General features: G+C 46.6%; 1 protein-coding gene across 1 annotated transcript in view; it reads right to left on the bottom strand.

Moving 5' to 3' along the window:
• LOC121530933 (copper-transporting ATPase 1-like) overlaps window positions 1-25,475 on the bottom strand; it is a 44,126-nt gene that overhangs the window by 3,430 nt on the left and 15,221 nt on the right. The window contains 12 exon segments of the mRNA XM_045220243.1: window positions 7,753-7,956; window positions 8,269-8,411; window positions 10,386-10,532; window positions 12,682-12,895; window positions 13,305-13,487; window positions 13,720-13,914; window positions 15,398-15,433; window positions 15,435-15,503; window positions 15,760-15,920; window positions 16,127-16,254; window positions 16,693-16,784; window positions 17,086-17,319. Coding sequence (XP_045076178.1) covers window positions 7,753-7,956; window positions 8,269-8,411; window positions 10,386-10,532; window positions 12,682-12,895; window positions 13,305-13,487; window positions 13,720-13,914; window positions 15,398-15,433; window positions 15,435-15,503; window positions 15,760-15,920; window positions 16,127-16,254; window positions 16,693-16,784; window positions 17,086-17,319 — 1,806 coding nt within the window.

Consider the following 25,475-nt stretch of genomic DNA (forward strand, 5'->3'; position numbering starts at 1 on the left):
ACCTGTCCACACACTCAATCAAACAGACTCCAACCTCTCCACAATGGCCAAGACCAGAGAGCTGTGTAAGGACATCAGGGATAAAATTGTAGACCTGCACAAGGCTGGGGTGGGCTACAGGACAATAGGCAAGCAGCTTGGTGAGAAGGCAACAACTGTTGGCGCAATTATTAGAAAATGGAAGAAGTTCAAGATGACGGTCAATCACCCTCAGTCTGGGGCTCCAAGCAAGATCTCACCTCGTGGGGCATCAATGATCATGAGGAAGGTGAGGGATCAGCCCAGAACTACACGGCAGGACCTGGTCAATGACCTGAAGAGAGCTGGGACCACAGTCTCAAAGAAAACCATTACTAACACACTACGCCGTCATGGATTAAAATCCTGCAGCGCACGCAAGGTCCCCCTGCTCAAGCCAGCGCATGTCCAGGCCCGTCTGAAGTTTGCCAATGACCATCTGGATGATCCAGAGGAGGAATGGGAGAAGGTCATGTAGTCTGATGAGACAAAAATAGAGCTTTTTGGTTTAAACTCCACTCGCCGTGTTTGGAGGAAGAAGAAGGATGAGTACAACCCCAAGAACATCATCCCAACCGTGAAGCATGGAGGTGTAAACATCATTCTTTGGGAATGCTTTTCTGCAAAGGGGACAGGACGACTGCACCGTATTGAGGGGAGGATGGATGGGGCCATGCATCGCGAGATCTTGGCCAACAACCTCCTTCCCTCAGTAAGAGCACTGAAGATGGGTCGTGGCTGGGTCTTCCAGCATGACAACGACCCGAAACACACAGCCAGGGCAACTAAGGAGTGGCTCCGTAAGAAGCATCTCAAGTTCCTGGAGTGGCCTAGCCAGTCTCCAGACCTGAACCCAATAGAACATCTTTGGAGGGAGCTGAAAGTCTGTATTGCCCAGCGACAGCCCCGAAACCTGAAGGATCTGGAGAAGGTCTGTATGGAGGAGTGGGCCAAAATCCCTGCTGCAGTGTGTGCAAACCTGGTCAAGACCTACATTAAACGTATGATCTCTGTAATTGCAAACAAAGGTTTCTGTACCAAATATTAAGTTCTGCTTTTCTGATGTATCAAATACTTATGTCATGCAATAAAATGCTAATTAATTACTTTAAAATCATACAATGTGTTTTTCTGGATTTTTGTTTTAGATTCCGTCTCTCACAGTTGAAGTGTACCTATGATAAAAATTACAGACCTCTACATACTTTGTAAGTAGGAAAACCTAGCAAAATCAGCAGTGTATCACTACTTGTTCTCCCCACTGTACATACTTAGGTCCAATATTCATCCTATGTAAAACTTCAAACAGGTAGTAACATTCTATGCGTTCAAAAGCTTTTTTCCGCATCTAATGAAGCCGCCACTACAGGTTCTTGGTCATTCTCTACATAATATTAAATAATCTGATATCAGGAGATGAGCGGTTTCTTACAAAGCCTGTTTGGTCCATATTTACATTTACATTTTAGTCATTTAGCAGACGCTCTTATCCAGAGCGACTTACAGTTAGTGAATACATTTTTGTATTTTGTATTTTTTATACTGGCCCCCCGTGGTAATCGAACCCACAACCATGGCGTTGCAAACGCCATGCTCTATCAACTGAGCTACATCCCTGCCGGCCATTCCCTCCCCTACCCTGGACGAACGCTGGGCCAATTGTGCGCCGCCCATGAGTCTCCCGGTCGCGGCCGGCTGCGACAGAGCCTGGATTCGAACCAGGATCTCTAGTGGCACAGTTAGCACTGCATCGCAGACCACTGCGCCACTCAGGAGACTATCATATCAACCAAGTCAGGAAGAACCTTATCTAGTCTAAGAGCTATGAGTTTTGCAAGAATGTTATATGAAGTGTTCAATAAAGATATTGGTCTACACGACCCACAAAGCAGAGGATCTTTCCCGGGTTTTAACAACACTGTGATCAGTGCTTGTTCCAGTGCGTCTGGGAGCGTTTCTGTCTCTATGGCATAATTAAACATATTGCAAAGGGGCTCAATTAGTTTGGGTAAAAAGGATCTATAGAATTCAATAGGGAATCCGTCTAACCCTGGTGATTTTCCGCCAGCAGTGTTGAAAATGGATTCCCTAATTTCCTCAGATGTAATCTCTTTCTCCAAGTACTCTCTATCCTCATTAGTTAAAAGCTTGTAAATTGAGTTTGTTCAAAAACTCCTGCGTTGTGTCAGGGGCATCCCCTGCAGACTTGTACAATGTTTCATACTCCGGCGGAGCGCCAAAAGCGATGACCACAAACGCACTCAAGCAGCGCAGGAAAAAAGACATCAAGCTATGATGAATAAATGAAAACCTTTACCAGACGATAACTATTATCCCTGAAATATAACATAGAGACAATTAGTTAAACAATCGCCATCATCCTGAGTTCACCCTCCCAACCACCCCAAAAAATATATATATATACAGTGGCAAGAGAAAGTATGTGAACCCTTTGGAATTACCTGGATTTCTGCATAAATTGATCATCAAATTTGATCTGATCTTCATCTAAGTCACAACAATAGAGAAACACAGTCTGCTTAAACTAATAACACACAAATTATTGTATTTTTCTTGTCTATATTGAATACATCATTTAAACATTCACAGTGTAGGTTGGAAAAAGTATGTGAACCATGGTTTGGGGCTGCTTTGCTGCCTCAGGACCTGGACAGCTTGCTATCATCGACAGAAAAATTAATTCCCAAGTTTATCAAGACATTTTGCAGGAGAATGTAAGGCTATCTGTCCGCCAAATGAAGCTCAACAGAAGTTGGGTGATGCAACAGGACAACGACCCAAAACACAGAAGTAAATCAACACCAGAATGGCTTCAACAGAAGAAAGTGGCCCAGTCAGAGTCCTGACCTCCTGGCCCAGTCAGAGTCCCGACCTCCTGGCCCAGTCAGAGTCCTGATCTCCTGGCCCAGTCAGAGTCCTGACCTCCTGGCCCAGTCAGAGTCCTGACCTCCTGGCCCAGTCAGAGTCCTGACCTCCTGGCCCAGTCAGAGTCCTGACCTCCTGGCCCAGTCAGAGTCCTGACCTCCTGGCCCAGTCAGAGTCCTGACCTCCTGGCCCAGTCAGAGTCCCGACCTCCTGGCCCAGTCAGAGTCCTGACCTCCTGGCCCAGTCAGAGTCCTGACCTCCTGGCCCAGTCAGAGTCCTGACCTCCTGGCCCAGTCAGAGTCCCGACCTCCTGGCCCAGTCAGAGTCCTGACCTCCTGGCCCAGTCAGAGTCCTGACCTCCTGGCCCAGTCAGAGTCCTGACCTCCTGGCCCAGTCAGAGTCCTGACCTCAACCCGATTGAGATGCTGTGGCATGACCTCAAGAGAGTGGTTCACAGCAGACATCCCAAGAATATTGCTGAACTGAAACAGTTTTGTAAAGAGGAATGGTCCAAAATTCCTCTTGACCATTGTGCAGGTCTGATCCGCAACTACAGAACAGGTTTGGTTGAGGTTATTGCTGCCAAAGGAGGGTCAACCAGTTATCAAATCCAAGGGTTCACATACTTTTTCCACCCTGCACTGTGAATGTTTACACGGTGTGTTCAATAAAGACATGAAAACGTATAATTGTTTGTGTGTTATTAGTTTAAGCAGACTGTGTTTGTCTACTGTTGTGACTTAGATGAAGATCAGATCAAATCTTATGACCAATTTCTATCAGCTAGCTGGCAGTTAGGTGGCCAGCCAGTGAGTAGTTTATCCCTGCCTCTGTATCACTAACGCTAGCATACATCTCTAACAATAAACAAGCCAGCAAACGTAATAGTAGCTCAAATTCCCTGAAGTAATATAAACAACATAGTTAGGCTTGAAACCCAGTCTAAAGTCACATAACTATTTAACCAAACCCGACCTCTATGCGTAAAATAAAAGTCCAAGAAAAAAAATTGCATAGTGTGGCTTTAGTTATACTCACACCCTTGTAAACGTAGCGAGCTGGCTAAATAGCGCAGCCAACATTAACTATGATCCAACGTTACCTCGCAAGTCATTATCGCACTTGCCATCTATCCAGCCAGCCGTGCCAGCCAGTCGATCCAATGAGTCATCTCGTTGTATCCTCATGATCTAACAGTTCACTATCCACTGTATCCAAGTTCAAAAGACAGTTCCTCATGATGGAGTAGACGGCAACAAGTCAGGGAGTTCTTTCCTCATGTATGTTTCAGCCGTCTTCACAGAGTCAAACTTGCGCTCACCATTCTTGGTTTCCATCCAGAAAGTCGCCGGTTAGCGCAGGCCGTATGCCAAGCCTCCTCTTGTGTGGTACGGGAGAAAGATCCGGAAAGATCATGATTCTGGCATCTCCGTACTTGAGCTCTCCCTTTGCTCGGGCAGCAGAGAGGATGCGGACAGAGTCCTGGTACCGTAGAAATGTAATGACAAATGCCCTGGGTGCAACCTGGCCAGGCAGCCGCCTCCGTAGCGTGCGATGGGCCCTTTCGATTTCCAGTGGGTGCACATCATTTTTGATGAGGCGTTCTGAAAGTGTCTCTTGGATTTCTGTTATACCCTTGTCCATCTCCATTCTGAACCATGCTGGTGCTTCTTCCGAGCTAGCATCCGCCGAGGCCGAAGACGGGCTGTCAGAGGGGGGCACTTTTCCATGCCTCGTCTGAGGCTTTGCAAGATTGGGCATATTTTGTTTTGGCGATAAAATAGTTGTTTTAACTTCCAACTCACTATTAACGAACAGGCAAACCGTGTCAAAATGCCTTTACAAATTGCTAGTTAGAGGACGCAACGCAGACTCGTCTTCTTAAAGCCGACATTGCGGAAGTCCTCATCGTAGCTCTTTTTAATCGTGGCCATCAAAACTGTTAACACACGATTGCATTTAGAATTGTTGTGCAATTGGGCTTATAAAAGCATGTTTCACTCCGGCAGCAACAATGAGCTGTTTGAGAAGCCGTAGCAGCAGCTTTCGCTCCATCTTGACAGATTTCCGCTCATCATGCTGTGATGAATATGATACATAACGATTTACGAAGCTCCAATTTAATTCCACTAAAGTATGCAAATGAACCTATAGACCAATAAGCATGTATTTCCATCAATGAATAGGCAAAAAAAAAAGCATAATTTTGCAATGGGATTTTTTTTCTTGTCCCGGGCAATTGGACGGTGTCAATTTTATTCATCAGCTTTTCATTTCATTTTTTGGGCCAAAAGCCAGCTATTACTGGCTAACAGAAACCCTGAGACAGACATATTAACATGTAGAGATGATCAGACAGACATATTAACATGTCGAGATTATCAGACAGACATATTAACATGTCGGGATTATCAGACAGACATATTAACATGTCGGGATTATCAGACAGACATATTAACATGTCGGGATTATCAGACAGACATATTAACATGTCGAGATTATCAGACAGACATATTAACATGTCGAGATTATCAGACAGACATATTAACATGTCGAGATTATCAGACAGACATATTAACATGTCGAGATTATCAGACAGACATGTTAACATGTCGAGATTATCAGACAGACATATTAACATGTCGAGATTATCAGACAGACATTAACATGTCGAGATTATCAGACAGACATATTAACATGTAGGGATATCAGACAGACATATTAACATGTCGAGATTATCAGACAGACATATTAACATGTAGGGATTATCAGACAGACATATTAACATGTCGAGATTATCAGACAGACATATTAACATGTCGAGATTATCAGACAGACATATTAACATGTCGAGATTATCAGACAGACATATTAACATGTCGAGATTATCAGACAGACATATTAACATGTCGAGATTATCGAGACAGACATATTAACATGTCGAGATTATCAGACAGACATATTAACATGTCGGGATTATCGGACAGACATATTAACATGCTCGAGATTATCAGACAGACATATTAACATGTCGAGATTATCAGACAGACATATTAACATGTCGAGATTATCAGACAGACATATTAACATGTCGAGATTATCAGACAGACATATTAACATGTCGAGATTATCAGACAGACATATTAACATGTCGAGATTATCAGACAGACATATTAACATGTCGAGATTATCAGACAGACATATTAACATGTAGGGATTATCAGACAGACATATTAACATGTAGGGATTATCAGACAGACATATTAACATGTCGAAATTATCAGACAGACATATTAACATGTCGAGATTATCAGACAGACATATTAACATGTAGGGATTATCAGACAGACATATTAACATGTCGAGATTATCAGACAGACATATTAACATGTCGAGATTATCAGACAGACATATTAACATGTAGGGATTATCAGACAGACATATTAACATGTAGGGATATCAGACAGACATATTAACATGTCGAGATTATCAGACAGACATATTAACATGTAGGGATTATCAGACAGACATATTAACATGTCGAGATTATCAGACAGACATATTAACATGTCGAGATTATCAGACAGACATATTAACATGTCGAGATTATCAGACAGACATATTAACATGTCGAGATTATCAGACAGACATATTAACATGCCGAGATTATCAGACAGACATATTAACATGTCGAGATTATCAGACAGACATATTAACATGTCGGGATTATCGAACAGACACATTAACATGTCGAGATTATCAGACAGACATATTAACATGTCGAGATTATCAGACAGACATATTAACATGTCGAGATTATCAGACAGACATATTAACATGTCCGAGATTATCGAGACAGACATATTAACATGTCGAGATTATCAGACAGACATATTAACATGTCGAGATTATCAGACAGACATATTAACATGTCGAGATTATCAGACAGACATATTAACATGTAGGGATTATCAGACAGACATATTAACATGTAGGGATATCAGACAGACATATTAACATGTCGGGATTATCAGACAGACATATTAACATGTAGGATTATCAGACAGACATATTAACATGTCGAGATTATCAGACAGACATATTAACATGTCGAGATTATCAGACAGACATATTAACATGTCGAGATTATCAGACAGACATATTAACATGTCGAAATTATCAGACAGACATATTAACATGTCGAAATTATCAGACAGACATATTAACATGTCGAGATTATCAGACAGACATATTAACATGTCGAGATTATCAGACAGACATATTAACATGTAGGGATTATCAGACAGACATATTAACATGTAGGGATTATCAGACAGACATATTAACATGTCGAGATTATCAGACAGACATATTAACATGTCGGGATTATCAGACAGACATATTAACATGTCGAGATTATCAGACAGACATATTAACATGTCGAGATTATCAGACAGACATATTAACATGTCGAGATTATCAGACAGACATGTTAACATGTCGAGATTATCAGACAGACATATTAACATGTCGAGATTATCAGACAGACATATTAACATGTAGAGATTATCAGACAGACATATTAACATGTCGAGATTATCAGACAGACATATTAACATGTCGAGATTATCAGACAGACATGTTAACATGTCGAGATTATCAGACAGACATATTAACATGTCGAGATTATCAGACAGACATGTTAACATGTAGAGATTATCAGACAGACATGTTAACATGTAGAGATTATCAGACAGACAGACATTAACATGTAGGGATTATCAGACAGACAGGCAGACATATTAACATGTAACCACACCAAGTCTAGTCTTGCCCTCTTCTCCTCACCCTGATCAGCACCACATCAGCTGCCTCTATGGCCACGTCAGTGCCCGTTCCTATGGCGATGCCAACATCTGCCATGGCCAGAGCGGGCGAGTCGTTGACCCCGTCACCCACCATGGCCACCCTCTTCCCTGCCTGCTGCAGCTGCTCTACCATGGCAACCTTGTGGGATGGCAGCACCTCCGCAAACACCTTCCTGATACCCACCTGGAGGAGAGACGGAGACAGCTAAATTACAGTTCACAAAGCCACTATAAAACTACATGTGGGTTCTTTAGCAGACGCTCTTATCCAGAGTGACTTACAAAACGACATTCCTTTTCATCTGCAAATAATGTTCTGGTTCAGTGCATTCATTCATCAAAATCCCAAGCCATTATATTTGCATGTAGTAGTCTATGTAGTCTCCTAAACACAGCTCTTTGATGGCTTGAATAACCTGAGTTGGGAAGATGAAATGTGTACATGGATCCCCAGACCTTATGAAGACCACCTAGCCAATCCAGTCCTGTCCCGTACCTGAGCAGCGATGGCCTGTGCCGTCCTGCTGTTGTCTCCAGTCATCAGAATCACTTCCAGACCCATGGCCTGCAGGGTGTGAACCACCAACTCTGCCTCTGGCTTCACTGTGTCTGCTATGGCTATCATCGCACAAAGCAGACCTACACAGAGAGAGAAGGAGAGGGTGACAGAGGGAGAGAGACAGAGGGAGAGACAGAGGGAGAGAGCGGGAGAGACAGAGGGAGAGAGCGGGAGAGACAGAGGGAGAGAGCGGGAGAGACAGAGGAGAAGCGGGAGAGACAGAGAGAGAGCGGGAGAGACAGAGGGAGAGAGCGGGAGAGACAGAGGGAGAGAGCGGGAGAGACAGAGGGAGAGAGCGGGAGAGACAGAGGGAGAGAGCGGGAGAGACAGAGGGAGAGAGCGGGAGAGACAGAGGGAGAGAGCGGGAGAGACAGAGGGAGAGAGCGGGAGAGACAGAGGAGAGCGAGACAGAGGGAGAGAGCGGGAGAGACAGAGGGAGAGAGCGGGAGAGAGCGGGAGAGACAGAGGGAGAGGGTGGTGAGAGACAGACAGAGAGAGACAGAGTGGTGAGAGATGAGAGAGATAGAGAAAGAGAGGGTGGTGAGAGAGAGCGAGGGTGGTGAGAGAAAGGGTGGTGAGAGAGAGAGAGAGAGAGAGGGTGGTGAGAGAGAGAGAGAGAAAGAGAGAGGGTGAGAGAGAGAGAGAGAGAGAGGGTGGTGAGAGAGAGACAGAGGGTGGTGAGAGAGCGGGAGAGGGTAGTGAGAGAAAGAGAGAGTGGTAGGAGAGAGAGAGTGGGTGGTGAGAGAGGGTAGTGAGAGAGAGATAGTGGTAGGAGAGAGGGGGAGGTGAGAGACAGAAGGAGAGGGTGGTGAGAGAGAGAGGGTGGTGAGAGAGAGAGTGAGAGAGAGAGAGAGAGAGAGAGGAAGAGGGTGGTGAGAGAGAGATAGAGGGAGGTGAGAGAGAGAGTGGTTAGAGAGAGAGAGAGGGAGAGGGTGGTGAGAGAGAGAGAGACAAAATCATCCTCAGTGTACAACGTAAAACACCAAATAATGCATGCAGAGCAGAATTAGGCCGATCCCCGCTAATTATCAAAATCCAGAAAACAGCTGTTAAATTCTATAACCACCTAAAAGGAAGCGATTCCCAAACCTTTCATAACAAAGCCATCACCTACAGAGAGATTAACTTGGAGAAGAGTCCCCTAAGCAAGCTGGTCCTGGGGCTCTCTTCACAAACACAAACAGAGCCCACAGAGCCCCAGGACAACAACACAATTAGACCCAACCAAATCATGAGAAAACAAAAATATAATTACTTGACACATTGGAAAGAACAAACAAAAAAACAGAGCAAACTAGAATGCTATTTGGCCCTAAACAGAGAGTACACAGTGGCAGAATAACTGACCACTGTGACTAACCCAAACTTAAGGAAAGCTTTGATTATGTACAGACTCAGTGAGCATAGCCTTGCTATTGAGAAAGGCCGACGTAGGCAGACCTGGCTCTCAAGAGAAGACAGGCTATGTGCACACTGCCCACAAAATGAGGTGGAAACTGAGTTGCACTTCCTAAACTCCTGCCAAATGTATGACCATATTAGAGACACATATTTCCCTCAGATTACAGCGATCCACAAAGAATTAGACCTGTTGCCACAAGAAAAGGGCAACCAGTGAAGAACAAACACCATTGTAAATACAACCCATATTTATGTTTATTTATTTTCCCATTTGTACTTTAACTATTTGCACATCTACTTCACTTGCTTTGGCAATGTTAACACACGTTTCCCATGCCAATAAAGCCCTTAAATTACATTAAATTGAGAGAGAGAGGTTATAGACTCAGCAACACAATGGATTAAATGGCTATGCTCCAATATCCATACTAGAATTCCATGTAGAATGAAGCAGTATATTGGGAATACATTCTAAGTGTTATGCTAGTGTTGATATTAGAAGGCTACTCAGAGCTATTAGCATTTTTCTAATACCCATCCAATCTTTTTAGATGTGGAAGTGCCTCGGGGTCATGGATAATAGAACATTGGGAGCCACTGTCAGAGTACTTATTGTGCATCCCACACACACACACACACACACACAAACTCACCGTCGACAGCCACCAGTACAGCAGTGCGTCCCCTGCGTTCATGTTCAGTCATGGTCTCATCTACATCGGGTCTGATCTGGAGTCCGTTCCTCCTCATCCACTCCCTGTTCCCCATCAACACCACATAGGACGCTGTCTGCACCAGGGCTATAGAGGAACAGACAGAGAGGTTACTGGTTCCCTATCAACACCACATAGGACGCTATAGCCCTGGTGCAGACAGAGGAACAGACAGTGAGGTTACTGGTTCCCCATCAACACCACATAGGACGCTATAGCCCTGGTGCAGACAGAGGAACAGACAGTGAGGTTACTGGTTCCCCATCAACACCACATAGGACGCTATAGCCCTGGTGCAGACAGAGGAACAGACAGAGAGGTTACTGGTTCCCCATCAACACCACATAGGACGCTATAGCCCTGGTGCAGACAGAGGAACAGACAGAGAGGTTACTGGTTCCCCATCAACACCACATAGGACGCTATAGCCCTGGTGCAGACAGAGGAACAGACAGAGAGGTTACTGGTTCCCCATCAACACCACATAGGACGCTGTCTGCACCAGGGCTATAGAGGAACAGACAGTGAGGTTACTGGTTCCCTATCAACACCACATAGGACGCTGTCTGCACCAGGGCTATAGAGGAACAGACAGTGAGGTTACTGGTTCCCCATCAACACCACATAGGACGCTGTCTGCACCAGGGCTATAGAGGAACAGACAGTGAGGTTACTGGTTCCCTATCAACACCACATAGGACGCTGTCTGCACCAGGGCTATAGAGGAACAGACAGAGAGGTTACTGGTTCCCTATCAACACCACATAGGACGCTGTCTGCACCAGGGCTATAGAGGAACAGACAGTGAGGTTACTGGTTCCCTATCAACACCACATAGGACGCTATAGCCCTGGTGCAGACAGAGGAACAGACAGAGAGGTTACTGGTTCCCCATCAACACCACATAGGACGCTATAGCCCTGGTGCAGACAGAGGAACAGACAGAGAGGTTACTGGTTCCCTATCAACACCACATAGGACGCTATAGCCCTGGTGCAGACAGAGGAACAGACAGAGAGGTTACTGGTTCCCCATCAACACCACATAGGACGCTATAGCCCTGGTGCAGACAGAGGAACAGACAGAGAGGTTACTGGTTCCCTATCAACACCACATAGGACGCTATAGCCCTGGTGCAGACAGAGGAACAGACAGAGAGGTTACTGGTTCCCTATCAACACCACATAGGACGCTATAGCCCTGGTGCAGACAGAGGAACAGACAGAGAGGTTACTGGTTCCCCATCAACACCACATAGGACGCTGTCTGCACCAGGGCTATAGAGGAACAGACAGTGAGGTTACTGGTTCCCTATCAACACCACATAGGACGCTATAGCCCTGGTGCAGACAGAGGAACAGACAGAGAGGTTACTGGTTCTCTATCAACACCACATAGGACGCTATAGCCCTGGTGCAGACAGAGGAACAGACAGAGAGGTTACTGGTTCCCCATCAACACCACATAGGACGCTATAGCCCTGGTGCAGACAGAGGAACAGACAGAGAGGTTACTGGTTCCCTATCAACACCACATAGGACGCTGTCTGCACCAGGGCTACAGAGGAACAGAGGGGAATAGGGGTTAGACTAGAACGTAGCCTAGAATGTAGGCAGAATGTATAGCATGCATTTGATGGATGCAGTGGAAACACTGGGGAATCTTTAGGCCTCACGTTGAATAATAATTGACAATAAGGAGTAACTCAGGGTTGTGTTTTCATTCCACTTCAAAAAATAATAAAAAAGGCCCTCCGAGCGGCGCAGCGGTCTAAGGCACTGCATCGCAGTGCTTGAGGCGTCACTACAGACCCGGGTTCGATCCCGGGCTGTGTGGCGACCGGGAGACCCATGAGGCGGCGCACAATTGGCCCAGCGTCGTCCGGGTTAGGGGAGGGTTTGGCCGGCTGGGATGTCCTTGTCCCATCGCGCTCTAGCGACTCCTGTGGCGGGCCGGGCACATGCACGCTGACACGGTCGCCAGTTGTACAGTGTTTCCTCCGACACATTGGTGCGGCTGGCTTAAGCGAGCAGTGTGTCAAGAAGCAGTGCGGCTTGGCAGAATCGTGTTTCGGAGGACGCATGGCTCTCGACCTTCGCATCTCCTGAGTCCATACGAGAGTTACAGCGATGGGACAAGACCGTAACTACCAATTGGGGAGAAAAAGGGGTAAAAATAAATACATTAAAATAGTAAAATAGCTGCCCTATTTTAGACCACATATCCAAGTACATACTGAGAGGCTGGGGGTCCATGATGAGCGGGTGTGAGCCTGGCCTGATCCTGGAGTCACTGATCTGGACCAGAATACTGTTTCTCTGGTTGTTGTCGTCACTGTCCTCATGATGATGTCTCAGCAGGGTCTCGGTGTTACTGACCTGGCATCGTATACCACAGCCTGGTACAGCCTGGAAGTCAGTACACCCACCCAGGGACTCTGTACCCAGCTCCTAATACAGACAGACAGATTAGTACACTTTATCTGGACCCACAATGACATACAGGGCCAAAAATATTCTGGAGGTCATCCAGACACTGGGAATGATCAACTCACAAAGACTCACAACCAGTCTCCTCCCTGTCAGCTTTAGGACTGAGGTTCAGCTGGACTCACCTGTTTACAGTACTAGGTGATGGAATCAGACTCACCTGTTTACAGTACTTGGTGATGGAATCAGACTCACCTGTTTACAGTACTTGGTGATGGAATCAGACTCACCTGTTTACAGTACTTGGTGATGGAATCAGACTCACCTGTTTACAGTACTTGGTGATGGAATCAGACTCACCTGTTTACAGTACTTGGTGATGGAATCAGACTCACCTGTTTACAGTACTTGGTGATGGAATCAGACTCACCTGTTTACAGTACTTGGTGATAGCAGCTCCCAGTGGGTGTTCACTGTTGTTCTCTGCAGTCCCTACAATGGCCAGCAGGCAGGAGCGAGGCATCCTGTTCCCCTCCACTAAAATCTTCAGCTGGATAACTTTAGGAGCTCCGTAGGTGATGGTCCCAGTCTTATCAAACACCACTGTCTGGATCTGCAAAATTAGACCGTTTTTGTAACAAGTTAGGAATAAGGGAAGCAATTGTATAGCTATTCTCAGACAATCTAATAACATACACCAAGTTACTGCAACAGTCACAGTTAATCAGATTCTGACTACAAACATGAGGCATAACATATCAAACGTTACTAATGATTTTTACTATCAATATGATATAATTAGTGACCGACTATTGATTGGTTGATAGAATCTTCTTCACACTCACCTTGTGTGCCATCTCTAGTGGTTCCCCTCCCTTGATGAGGATGCCGTTCTGAGCGCCCACCCCCGTGCCCACCATCACTGCTGTCGGGGTCGCCAGGCCCAGAGAGCAGGGGCAGGCGATACACAGCACCGTGATGGAGGCCTGGAAGGCAAACCTGATCACGGCTTCTGCCTTGGAGATGCTCTGATCATAGCCCTGTAGAGGGAGACAGAGAGACAGTGAAACAGGGGAACAGTCTGGGTTACCTTTCAATCGACTAACATTGATTTCCTCTCCTTGCTTCCTTCCCTTGATCAGTCTCCACTGTTTAAACAGGGAGTGGACAGCTGACAGCAGATTCCCCACTTGATCAGTCTCCACTGTTTAAACAGGGAGTGGACAGGTGACAGCAGATTCCCCACTTGATCAGTCTCCACTGTTTAAACAGGAGTGGACAGGTGACAGCAGATTCCCCACTGATCAGTCTCCACTGTTTAAACAGGGTGGACAGCTGACAGCAGATTCCCCCACTTGATCAATCTCCACTGTTTAAACAGGGAGTGGACAGGTGACCGCAGATTCCCCACTTGATCAGTCTCCACTGTTTAAACAGGGAGTGGACAGGTGACAGCAGATTCCCACTTGATCGGTCTCCACTGTTTAAACAGGGAGTGGACAGCTGACAGCAGATTCCCACTTGATCAATCTCCACTGTTTAAAACAGGGAGTGGACAGGTGACAGCAGATTCCCCACTTGATCAGTCTCCACTGTTTAAACAGGAGTGGACAGGTGACAGCAGATTCCCCATACTGCTCTCACAAAGAGGAGACAGGATGTAAATACAGGTATTTAAGTGGAATGATTTAGCTAAATACACCCTCAGTAAAGGTTTTATATAGATATCAGTATAGTAAAGGTTTTATATAGATATCAGTATAGTAAAGATTTTATATAGATATCAGTATAGTAAAGGTTTTATATAGATATCAGTATAGTAAAAGGTTTTTATATAGATATCAGTATAGTAAAGGTTTTATATAGATATCAGTATAGTAAAGGTTTTATATAGATATCAGTATGTAAAGGTTTTATATAGATATCATAAAGTAAAGGTTTTACATAGATATCAGTATAGTAAAGGTTTTATATAGATATCAGTATAGTAAAGGATTTATATAGATATCAGTATAGTAAAGGTTTTACATAGATATCAGTATAGTAAAGGTTTTATATAGATATCAGTATAGTAAAGGATTTATATAGATATCAGTATAGTAAAGGATTTATATAGATATCAGTATAGTAAAGGTTTTACATAGATATCAGTATAGTAAAGGTTTTATATAGATATCAGTATAGTAAAGGATTTGATATAGATATCGGTCTAGTAAAGGTTTTATATAGATATCAGTCTGAGTAAAGGTTTTATATAGATATCAGTATAGTAAAGGTTTTATATAGATATCAGTATAGTAAAGGTTTTACATAGATATCAGTATAGTAAAGGTTTTATATAGATATCAGTAAATAAAGGATTTATATAGATATCAGTATAGTAAAGGGTTTTATATAGATATCAGTATAGTAAAGGTTTTATATAGATATCAGTATAGTCAAGGTTTTTATAGATATCAGTATAGTAAAGGTTTTATATAGATATCAGTATAGTAAAGGCTACTCCAGGGAAGTATTTCTCACAAGTGGAAAGTCGACAAAGCCAATGAGGATCCAGGCCGAACAGAGTGAGGAGAGAGACACCAACGATGAACGGGACAAAGTAACCACTGATCTTATCTGCAAACTGCTGCATGAGCCTGCAGCGGAACGGTCAGAGGTGACAGAGGTCAAAGGTTAAAGCGTAGGTCCGAGGTCACAGAGGTGAAGCTCTTCCTGCTCAGAACCAGTTAAAAATGTATTCTGAGACAAATCCTCCATCATGTGTTGACCAAGGTCAGTTCTGTAAACAGCAAATACTGACAAATATCTACATATCTTATCCAACTAAAACTCCAGGACACAGGAGATAATTTACCCAAAAGCTAACATATTATCCCCACCACCCTCACCTTAGATGTCTGAGCCTCCTCCACTAGTTTGACTATCTGAGACAGGGTTGTGTCCAGGCCTACGTGTGTAGCAGTGATGAGTAGAGAGCCGTTCTGGTTGATAGAGCCAGCTATCACTGAGCTGCCTGGCTTCTTAGTCACTGGCATGGCCTCACCTGGGACACAAAACACATCCGAGATGAGACACTAGCCAGGAACACAACCTAAATAGTGCCGTTCCACAGAGAAATATTAACCGTGCTTGGAGAAACAGTCATTTCAAAGTAGTGTTAAGGAAACAAGGAAAGGAAGCTTCAGAAGCTTCAGACTTGAGATGCATCTTCTCCAGCATCCTCAGAGTTGATCCTCCACTGTAACCCACCTGTGATGAGAGACTCGTCAGCCATGCTGTGTCCCTCGATGACCCTCCCATCTACGGGGAACTTCCCTCCGGGAACCACCCTGACCACGTCTCCTCTCTGGACCAGCTCCACATCTACCTGCTCCTCACTGACATGGACAGAGAGATACGCATGTAGTCTGATTTATAATACACTGACTTGGACAGAGAGATACGCATTTAGTCTGATTTATAATACACTGAAATGGTCAGAGAGATATGCCTGTAGTCTGATTTATAATACACTGACATGGACAGAGAGATACGCCTGTAGTCTGATTTATAATACACTGACATGGACAGAGAGATACGCCTGTAGTCCGATTTATAATACAGTGGACCTATGCCATATGCAAGTCTCAAAGGGTTTAATGTTCAATGTCAGCCTGCGGTCAGTTCGGATTTAACATTGAAATGAAACTTAAACACAATGTCAGCCTGCCTTATCCAACTCCTAATCTCAGTGCCAGAAACTGTTTCGGTTAAGAGCAAAAACACCCAGGTTTTCCAGTTCCAGGTCTAGAAACAGGAGCTCTTCAGTGAAGTACCTGAGTACAGACATGTCCGTGTTGAGAGTGACCACTGTCGCCTCGCTGGCCTGAAGGGACATCAGCTTAGACAGAGCTTCTGACGTCTTACTCTGGAGGGGAGACGGAGCAGGTCAGGAGTGTATGGCTGCAATAGCTATACACAAGCATACTTTAGCGATGACACAAACGGATAACTTATCATTAAAAGAGACGTACTCTAGCTACAGAAATAGCACCATGCTTTGGTGCTACTGCTGTATGGTGCTATAAAGCATATCTTCTAGGACGGGGTTTCCCAAACACGGGGAAGTACCCCCCAGCCCGGTTGCACATTTTGGTTTTTTGCCCTAGCACTACACAGTTGATTCCGACCGAGTTTGGGAAGTTGTAGAAGATACATAGGTCCAATACCTTGGCGATCTGCTCCAGCCAGCGTCCCAGGGAGATGAAAACAAACAGCATGGGGGGCGTGTCAAAGAAGGTGATGGGGTTGACCTTTGCCCTCTCTATCATGGCGACCATGAGGATGACCACGGAGTAGGTGAAGGCTATGGAGGTGGCCAGCACGATGAGCACGTCCATGTTGGCTGTTCTGTGTTTCAGGGCCTTGTAGGCCTGGGTGTAGAAGTAACGCCCGCTAATAAACTAAAGAGAGGAATGGGACAAGAGTAAAATGTTAGATCGGAAAAAGATTCATTTCAGGTTTGATTAGAAAATGGCTTTGACACTTGGGTCACAAATTGTGATTATTATCTAAGTAAATATTGTGTTACTTAGAAAGATAAGTCTTGTTTTAAATCAGGGGCTTATTCAGTCTGATATGACTCTATTCTGTTCAATAGTCTTGTTTGTTCTACATCGTATATTTTTATCTGAATGTTCTATAACCTTGCACTCTTCTGCATACGTCCCAAGTGTCTGCTTTCACCCTCCCTCCCTCCCTCCCTCCCTCCCGTCCGTCCGTCTATATCTCCCCTCCCTGTCTGTCTGTCTGTCTGTCTGTCTGTCTGGCTGTCTGTCTATATCTCCCTGCCTCTGTCTATACAGTGGGGGAAAAAAAGTATTTAGTCAGCCACCAATTGTGCAAGTTCTCCCACTTAAAAAGATGAGAGAGGCCTGTAATTTTCATCATATGTACACGTCAACTATGACAGACAAATTGAGATTTTTTCTCCAGAAAACCACATTGTAGGATTTTTAATGATTTTATTTGCAAATTATGGTGGAAAATAAGTATTTGGTCACCTACAAACAAGCAAGATTTATGTCTCTCACAGACCTGTAACTTCTTCTTTAAGGGGCTCCTCTGTCCTCCACTTGTTACCTGTATTAATGGCACCTGTTTGAACTTGTTATCAGTATAAAAGACACCTGTCCACAACCTCAAACAGTCACACTCCAAACTCCACTATGGCCAAGACCAAAGAGCTGTCAAAGGACACCAGAAACAAAATTGTAGACCTGCACCAGGCTGGGAAGACTGAATCTGCAATAGGTAAGCAGCTTGGTTTGAAGAAATCAACTGTGGGAGCAATTATTAGGAAATGGAAGACATACAAGACCACTGATAATCTCCCTCGATCTGGGGCTCCACGCAGAAATCTCACCCCGTGGGGTCAAAATGATCACAGAGAACGGTGAGCAAAAATCCCAGAACCACACGGGGGGACCTAGTGAATGACCTGCAGAGAGCTGGGACCAAAGTAACAAAGCCTACCATCAGTAATACACTACACCGCCAGGGACTCAAATCCTGCAGTGCAAGACGTGTCCCCCTGCTTAAGCCAGTACATGTCCAGGCCCGTCTGAAGTTTGCTAGAGTGCATTTGGATGATCCAGAAGAGGATTGGGAGAATGTCATATGGTCAGATGAAACCAAAATACAACTTTTTTGGTAAAAGCTCAACTCGTCGTATTTGGAGGACAAAGAATGCTGAGTTGCATCCAAAGAACACCATACCTACGTGAAGCATGGGGGTGGAAACATCATGCTTTGGGGCTGTTTTTCTGGGACCAGGGACGACTGATCCGTGTAAAGGAAAAGAATGAATGGGGCCATGTATCGTGAGATTTTGGAGTGAAAACCTCCTTCCATCAGCAAGGGCATTGAAGATGAAACGTGGCTGGGCCTTTCAGCATGACAATGATCCCAAACACACCGCCGGGCAACAAAGGAGTGGCTTCGTAAGAAGCATTTCAAGGTCCTGGGTGGCCTAGCCAGTCTCCAGATCTCAACCCCACAGAAAATCTTTGGAGGGAGTTGAAAGTCCGTGTTGCCCAGCGACAGCCCCAAAACATCACTGCTCTAGAGGAGATCTGCATGGACGAATGGGCCAAAATACCAGCAACAGTGTGTGAAAACTTTGTGAAGACTTACAGAAAACATTTGACCTGTGTCATTGCCAACAAAGGATATATAACAAAGTATTGAGAAACTTTTGTTATTGACCAAATACTTATTTTCCACCATAATTTGCAAATACATTCATTAAAAATCCTACAATGTGATTTTCTGGAGAAAAAAATTCTCATTTTGTCTGTCATAGTGAGCGTGTACCTATGATGAAGATTACAGGCCTCTCTCATCTTTTTAAGTGGGAGAACTTGCACAATTGGTGGCTGACTAAATACTTTTTTCCCCCACTGTATAGACAGAGGGTGGGAGGTGTAGGCAGAGGGAGGGAGGGAGGGAGGGAGGGAGGGAGGGAGGGAGGGAGGGAGATATAGACAGGGAGGGAGATATACGGGAGGGAGATATAGACAGGGAGGGAGGGAGGGAGGGAGATATAGACGGGGAGGGAGATATAGACAGGGAGGGAGATATAGACAGAGGAGGGAGATATAGAGAGGGGAGGAGATATAGACAGGAGGGAGAGATATAGACAGGAGGGAGATATAGAGCAGAGGGAGGGAGATATAGAGAGGGAGGGAGATATAGACAGGGAGGGAGATATAGACAGGAGGGAGGAGATATAGACAGGAGGGAGAGATAGGCAGAGAGGGAGATATAGACAGGGAGGAGATATAGACAGGGAGGGAGATATAGACGGGGGAGGGAGATATAGACAGAGGGAGGGGGAGATATAGAGAGGGAGGAGATATAGACAGGGAGGGAGATATAGACAGGGAGGGAGATATAGACAGGGAGGGAGATATAGACAGGCAGAGGGAGGGAGGGAGGGGGAGGAGATATAGACAGGAGGAGATATAGACAGGGAGGGAGATATAGACAGAGGAGGGAGGGAGGGAGATATAGACAGGGGAGGGAGATATAGACAGGGGAGGGAGATATAGACAGGGAGGGGGAGATATAGACAGGGAGGGAGGGAGGGAGATATAGACAGGGGAGGGAGATATAGACAGGGAGGGAGATATAGACAGGGAGGGAGGGAGGGAGATATAGACAGGGAGGGAGATATAGACAGGGAGGGAGATATAGACAGGGAGGAGATATAGACAGGGAGGGAGATATGGACAGGAGGGAGATATAGACAGGGGAGGGGAGATATAGACAGGAGGGAGATATAGACAGGGGAGGAGATATAGACAGGCAGAGGGAGGGAGGGAGGAGGGAGATATAGACAGGGAGGGAGATATAGACACGGGAGGGAGATATAGACAGGGAGGGAGATATAGACAGGGAGGGAGATATAGACAGGGAGGGAGATATAGACGGGGAGGGAGATATAGACAGGGAGGGAGATATAGACAGGGAGGGAGATATAGACAGGGAGGGAGGGAGGGAGATATAGACAGGGAGGGAGATATAGACAGGGAGGGAGATATAGACAGGGGAGGAGGGAGGGAGATATAGACAGGGAGGAGATATAGACAGGAGGGAGATATAGACAGGGAGGGAGATATAGACAGGGAGGGAGATATAGACAGGGAGGGAGATATAGACAGGGAGGGAGATATAGACAGGGAGGAGAATATAGACAGGGAGGAGATATAGACAGGCAGGAGGGAGGGAGGGAGGGAGATATAGACAGGGAGGGAGATATAGACAGGGAGGGAGATATAGACAGGGGAGGGAGATATAGACAGGGAGGGAGATAGACAGGGAGGGAGATATAGACAGGGAGGGAGATATAGACAGGGAGGGAGATATAGACGGGGAGGGAGATATAGACAGGGAGGGAGATATAGACAGGGAGGGAGATATAGACAGGGAGGGAGATATAGACAGGGAGGGAGATATAGACAGGGAGGGAGATATAGACAGGGAGGGGAGATATAGACAGGGAGGAGATATAGACAGGGAGGGAGATATAGACAGGGAGGGAGATATAGACGGGGAGGGAGATATAGACAGAGGGAGGGAGATATAGAGAGGGAGGGAGATATAGACAGGGAGGGAGATATAGACAGGGAGGGAGATATAGACGGGAGGGAGATATAGACAGGGAGGGAGATATAGAGAGGGAGGGAGATATAGACAGGGAGGGAGATATAGACAGGGAGGGAGATATAGACAGGGAGGGAGATATAGACAGGGAGGGAGATATAGACAGGAGGGAGATATAGACAGGGAGGGAGATATAGACGGGGAGGGAGATATAGACAGGGAGGGAGGGAGGGAGATATAGACAGGGGAGGGAGATAGACAGGAGGGAGGAGGGAGATATAGACAGGGAGGGAGATATAGACAGGGGAGGGAGATATAGACAGGGAGGGAGATATAGACAGGGAGGGGAGATATAGACGGGGAGGGAGATATAGACAGAGGGAGGGAGATATAGAGAGGGAGGGAGATATAGACAGGGAGGGAGATATAGACAGGGAGGGAGATATAGACGGGGAGGGAGATATAGACAGAGGGAGGGAGATATAGAGAGGGAGGGAGATATAGACAGGGAGGGAGATATAGACAGGGAGGGAGATATAGACAGGGAGGGAGATATAGACAGGGAGGAGATATAGACAGGGAGGGAGGAGGGAGAGACAGGGAGGGGATATAGACAGGGAGGGAGATATAGACAGGGAGGGAGTATAGAGGGGAGGGTATAGACAGGGAGGGAGATATAGACGGGGAGGGAGAATAGACAGAGGGAGGGAGATATAGAGAGGGAGGGGAGATATAGACAGGGAGGAGATATAGACAGGGAGGGAGATATAGACGAGGGAGGGAGAGACAGGGAGAGGGGAGGGAGATATAGACAGGGAGGGAGATATAGACAGGGAGGGAGATATAGACAGGGAGGGAGATATAGACAGGGAGGGAGATAGAGAGGGAGGAGAATAGACAGGGGAGGGAGGATATAGACGGGGAGGAGATATAGAGAGGAGGGAGATATAGACAGGGAGGGAGGGAGGGAGATATAGACAGGGAGGGAGATATAGCAGGGGGGAGAGATAGACAGGGAGGAGATATAGACAGGAGGGGGAGATATAGACAGGGAGGGAGATATAGACAGGGAGGGAGATATAGACAGGGAGAGGGAGGATATAGACAGGGGAGGGGGAGATATAGACGGGGAGGAGATATAGACAGGGGAGAGAGGGAGGGAGATATAGACAGGGAGGGAGATATAGACAGGGAGGGAGATATAGACGGGGAGGGAGATATAGACAGGGGGAGGAGGGAGATATAGACGGGGGAGGAGATATAGACAGGAGGGAGGAGATATAGACAGGGAGGGAGATAGACAGGGAGGGGAGATATAGAGAGGGAGAGATAGACGGGAGGGAGATATAGACAGGGAGGGGAGATATAGACAGGGAGGAGATATAGACAGGGAGGGAGATATAGACGGGGGGAGATATAGACAGGGGAGGAGATATAGACAGGGAGGGAGATATAGACAGGGAGATAGACAGGGAGATATAGACAGGGAGGAGAGATATAGACAGGGAGGGAGATATAGACAGGGGAGGGAGATAGGGACGGGGAGGGAGATATAGACAGAGAGGGAGGGAGATATAGACAGGGAGGGAGATATAGACAGGGAGGGGGAGATAGACAGGGGAGGGAGATATAGACAGGGGAGGGAGATATAGACAGGGGAGGGAGATAGAGGGAGGGAGATAGACAGGGAGGGGAGATATAGACAGGGAGGAGATATAGACAGGGAGGGAGATATAGACAGGGAGGGAGATATAGACGGGGAGGGAGATATAGACAGGGGAGGGAGGAGGGAGATATAGACAGGGAGGGAGATATAGACAGGGAGGGAGATATAGACAGGGAGGGAGATATAGACGGGGAGGAGATATGAGGAGGGAGGGAGATATAGACAGGGGGAGAGAGAGACAGGGAGGGAGATATAGACAGGGAGGGAGATATAGACAGGGAGGGAGATATAGACAGGGAGGGAGATATAGAGAGGGAGGAGATATAGACGGGGAGGAGATATAGACAGGGGAGATATAGACAGGGGAGATATAGACAGGGAGGGAGATATAGACAGGGAGGGAGATATAGACAGGGAGGGAGATATAGACAGGGGAGGGGAGATATGAGAGGGAGGGAGATATAGACGGGGAGGGAGATATGAGAGGAGATATAGACAGGGGAGGGAGATGAGGAAGAGGGAGGGAGGGAGGGAGATAGACAGGGAGGGAGGGAGGGAGGGAGATATAGACAGGGAGGGAGGGAGGGGAGGGAGATATAGACAGGGGGAGGGAGGGAGGGAGATATAGACAGAGGGAGGAGGGAGGGAGATATAGACAGGAGGAGGGAGGGAGGGGAGGGAGATATAGACAGGGAGGGAGATATAGACAGGGAGGGAGATATAGACAGGAGGAGGGAGGGAGGAGATATAGACAGGGAGGGAGATATAGACAGGGAGGGAGGGAGGGAGGGAGATATAGACGGGGAGGGAGATATAGACAGGGAGGGAGAGAGGGAGGGAGATATAGAGAGGGAGGGAGGGAGGGAGGGAGATATAGACAGGGAGGGAGGGAGGGAGGGAGATATAGACAGGAGGGAGATATAGAGAGGGAGGGAGATATAGACAGGGAGGGAGATATAGACAGGGAGGGAGGGAGGGAGGGAGATATAGACAGGGAGGGAGGAGGAGGGGAGAGATAGACAGGGAGGGAGAGATAGAGAGGGAGGGAGATATAGACAGGGAGGGAGATATAGACAGGGAGGGAGGGAGGGAGGGAGACATAGACAGGGAGGGAGATATAGAGGGGAGGGAGATATAGAGAGGGGAGGAGATATAGACAGGGAGGGAGATATAGACAGGGAGGGAGATAGACAGGAGGGAGATAGACAGGGGGAGAATAGACAGGGGGGAGATATAGACAGGGGAGGGAGATATAGACAGGGGAGGGAGATATAGACAGGGGGAGGGGAGATATAGACAGGGAGGGAGGGAGGGAGGGAGATATAGACAGGAGGGAGATATAGAGAGGGAGGGAGATATAGAGAGGAGGGAGATATAGAGAGGGGAGGGAGATATAGAGAGGGAGGGAGATATAGAGAGGGAGGGAGATATAGACAGGGAGGGGAGGGAGGGAGGGAGATAGACAGGGAGGGAGATATAGAGAGGGAGGGAGATATAGAGAGGGAGGGAGATATAGAGAGGGAGGGAGATATAGAGAGGGAGGGAGATATAGAGAGGGAGGGAGATATAGACAGGGAGGGAGGGAGGGAGGAGATATAGACAGGGAGGGAGATAGAGAGAGGGAGGGAGATATAGAGAGGGAGGGAGATATAGAGAGGGAGGGAGATATAGAGAGGGAGGGAGATATAGACAGGGAGGGGAGGGAGGGAGGGGAGATATAGACAGGGAGGGAGATATAGAGAGGGGAGGGAGATATAGACAGGGAGGAGGGAGGAGGGAGATATAGACAGGGAGGGAGATATAGACAGGGGGAGATATAGACAGGGAGGGAGAATAGACAGGGAGGGAGATATAGACAGGGAGGGAGGGAGGGAGATATAGACAGGGAGGGAGATATAGACAGGGAGGGAGATATAGACAGGGAGGGAGATATAGACAGGGAGGGAGATATAGACAGGGAGGGAGATATAGACAGGGAGGGAGATATAGACAGGGAGGGAGATATAGACAGGGAGGGAGATATAGACAGGGGAGGGAGATATAGACGGGGAGGGAGATATAGAGAGGGAGGGAGATATAGACAGGGAGGGAGATATAGAGAGGGAGGGAGATATAGAGAGGGAGGGAGATATAGAGAGGGAGGGAGATATAGAGAGGGAGGGAGATATAGACAGGGAGGGAGGGAGGGAGGAGATATAGACGGGGAGGGAGATATAGACGGGGAGGGAGATATAGACGGGGAGGGAGATATAGACAGGGAGGGAGATATAGACAGGGAGGGAGATATAGACAGGGAGGGAGATATAGACAGGGAGGGAGGGAGGGGGAGGGAGATATAGACAGGGAGGAGATATAGACAGGGGAGGGGAGATATAGACGGGGAGGGAGATATAGACAGGGGAGGGAGATATAGACGGGGAGGGAGAGATAGACAGGGAGGGAGATATAGACAGGGAGGGAGAGATATAGACAGGGAGGGAGGGAGGGAGGGAGATGATAGACAGGGAGGGAGGGAGGAGGGAGATATAGACAGGGAGGGAGATATAGAGAGGGAGGGAGATATAGAGAGGGAGGGAGATATAGAGAGGGGAGGGAGATATAGAGAGGAGGGGAGATATAGAGCAGGGAGGGGAGGGAGGGAGGGAGATATAGACAGGGAGGGAGATATAGACAGGGAGGGAGATATAGACAGGGAGGGAGTATAGACGGGGAGGAGATATAGACAGGGAGGGAGATATAGACAGGGAGGGAGATATAGACAGGGAGGGAGGGAGGGAGGAGATATAG

The sequence above is a fragment of the Coregonus clupeaformis genome, unplaced genomic scaffold (genome assembly GCF_020615455.1).
Source record: "Coregonus clupeaformis isolate EN_2021a unplaced genomic scaffold, ASM2061545v1 scaf3427, whole genome shotgun sequence".
Classification (NCBI taxonomy): Eukaryota; Metazoa; Chordata; class Actinopteri; order Salmoniformes; family Salmonidae; genus Coregonus; species Coregonus clupeaformis.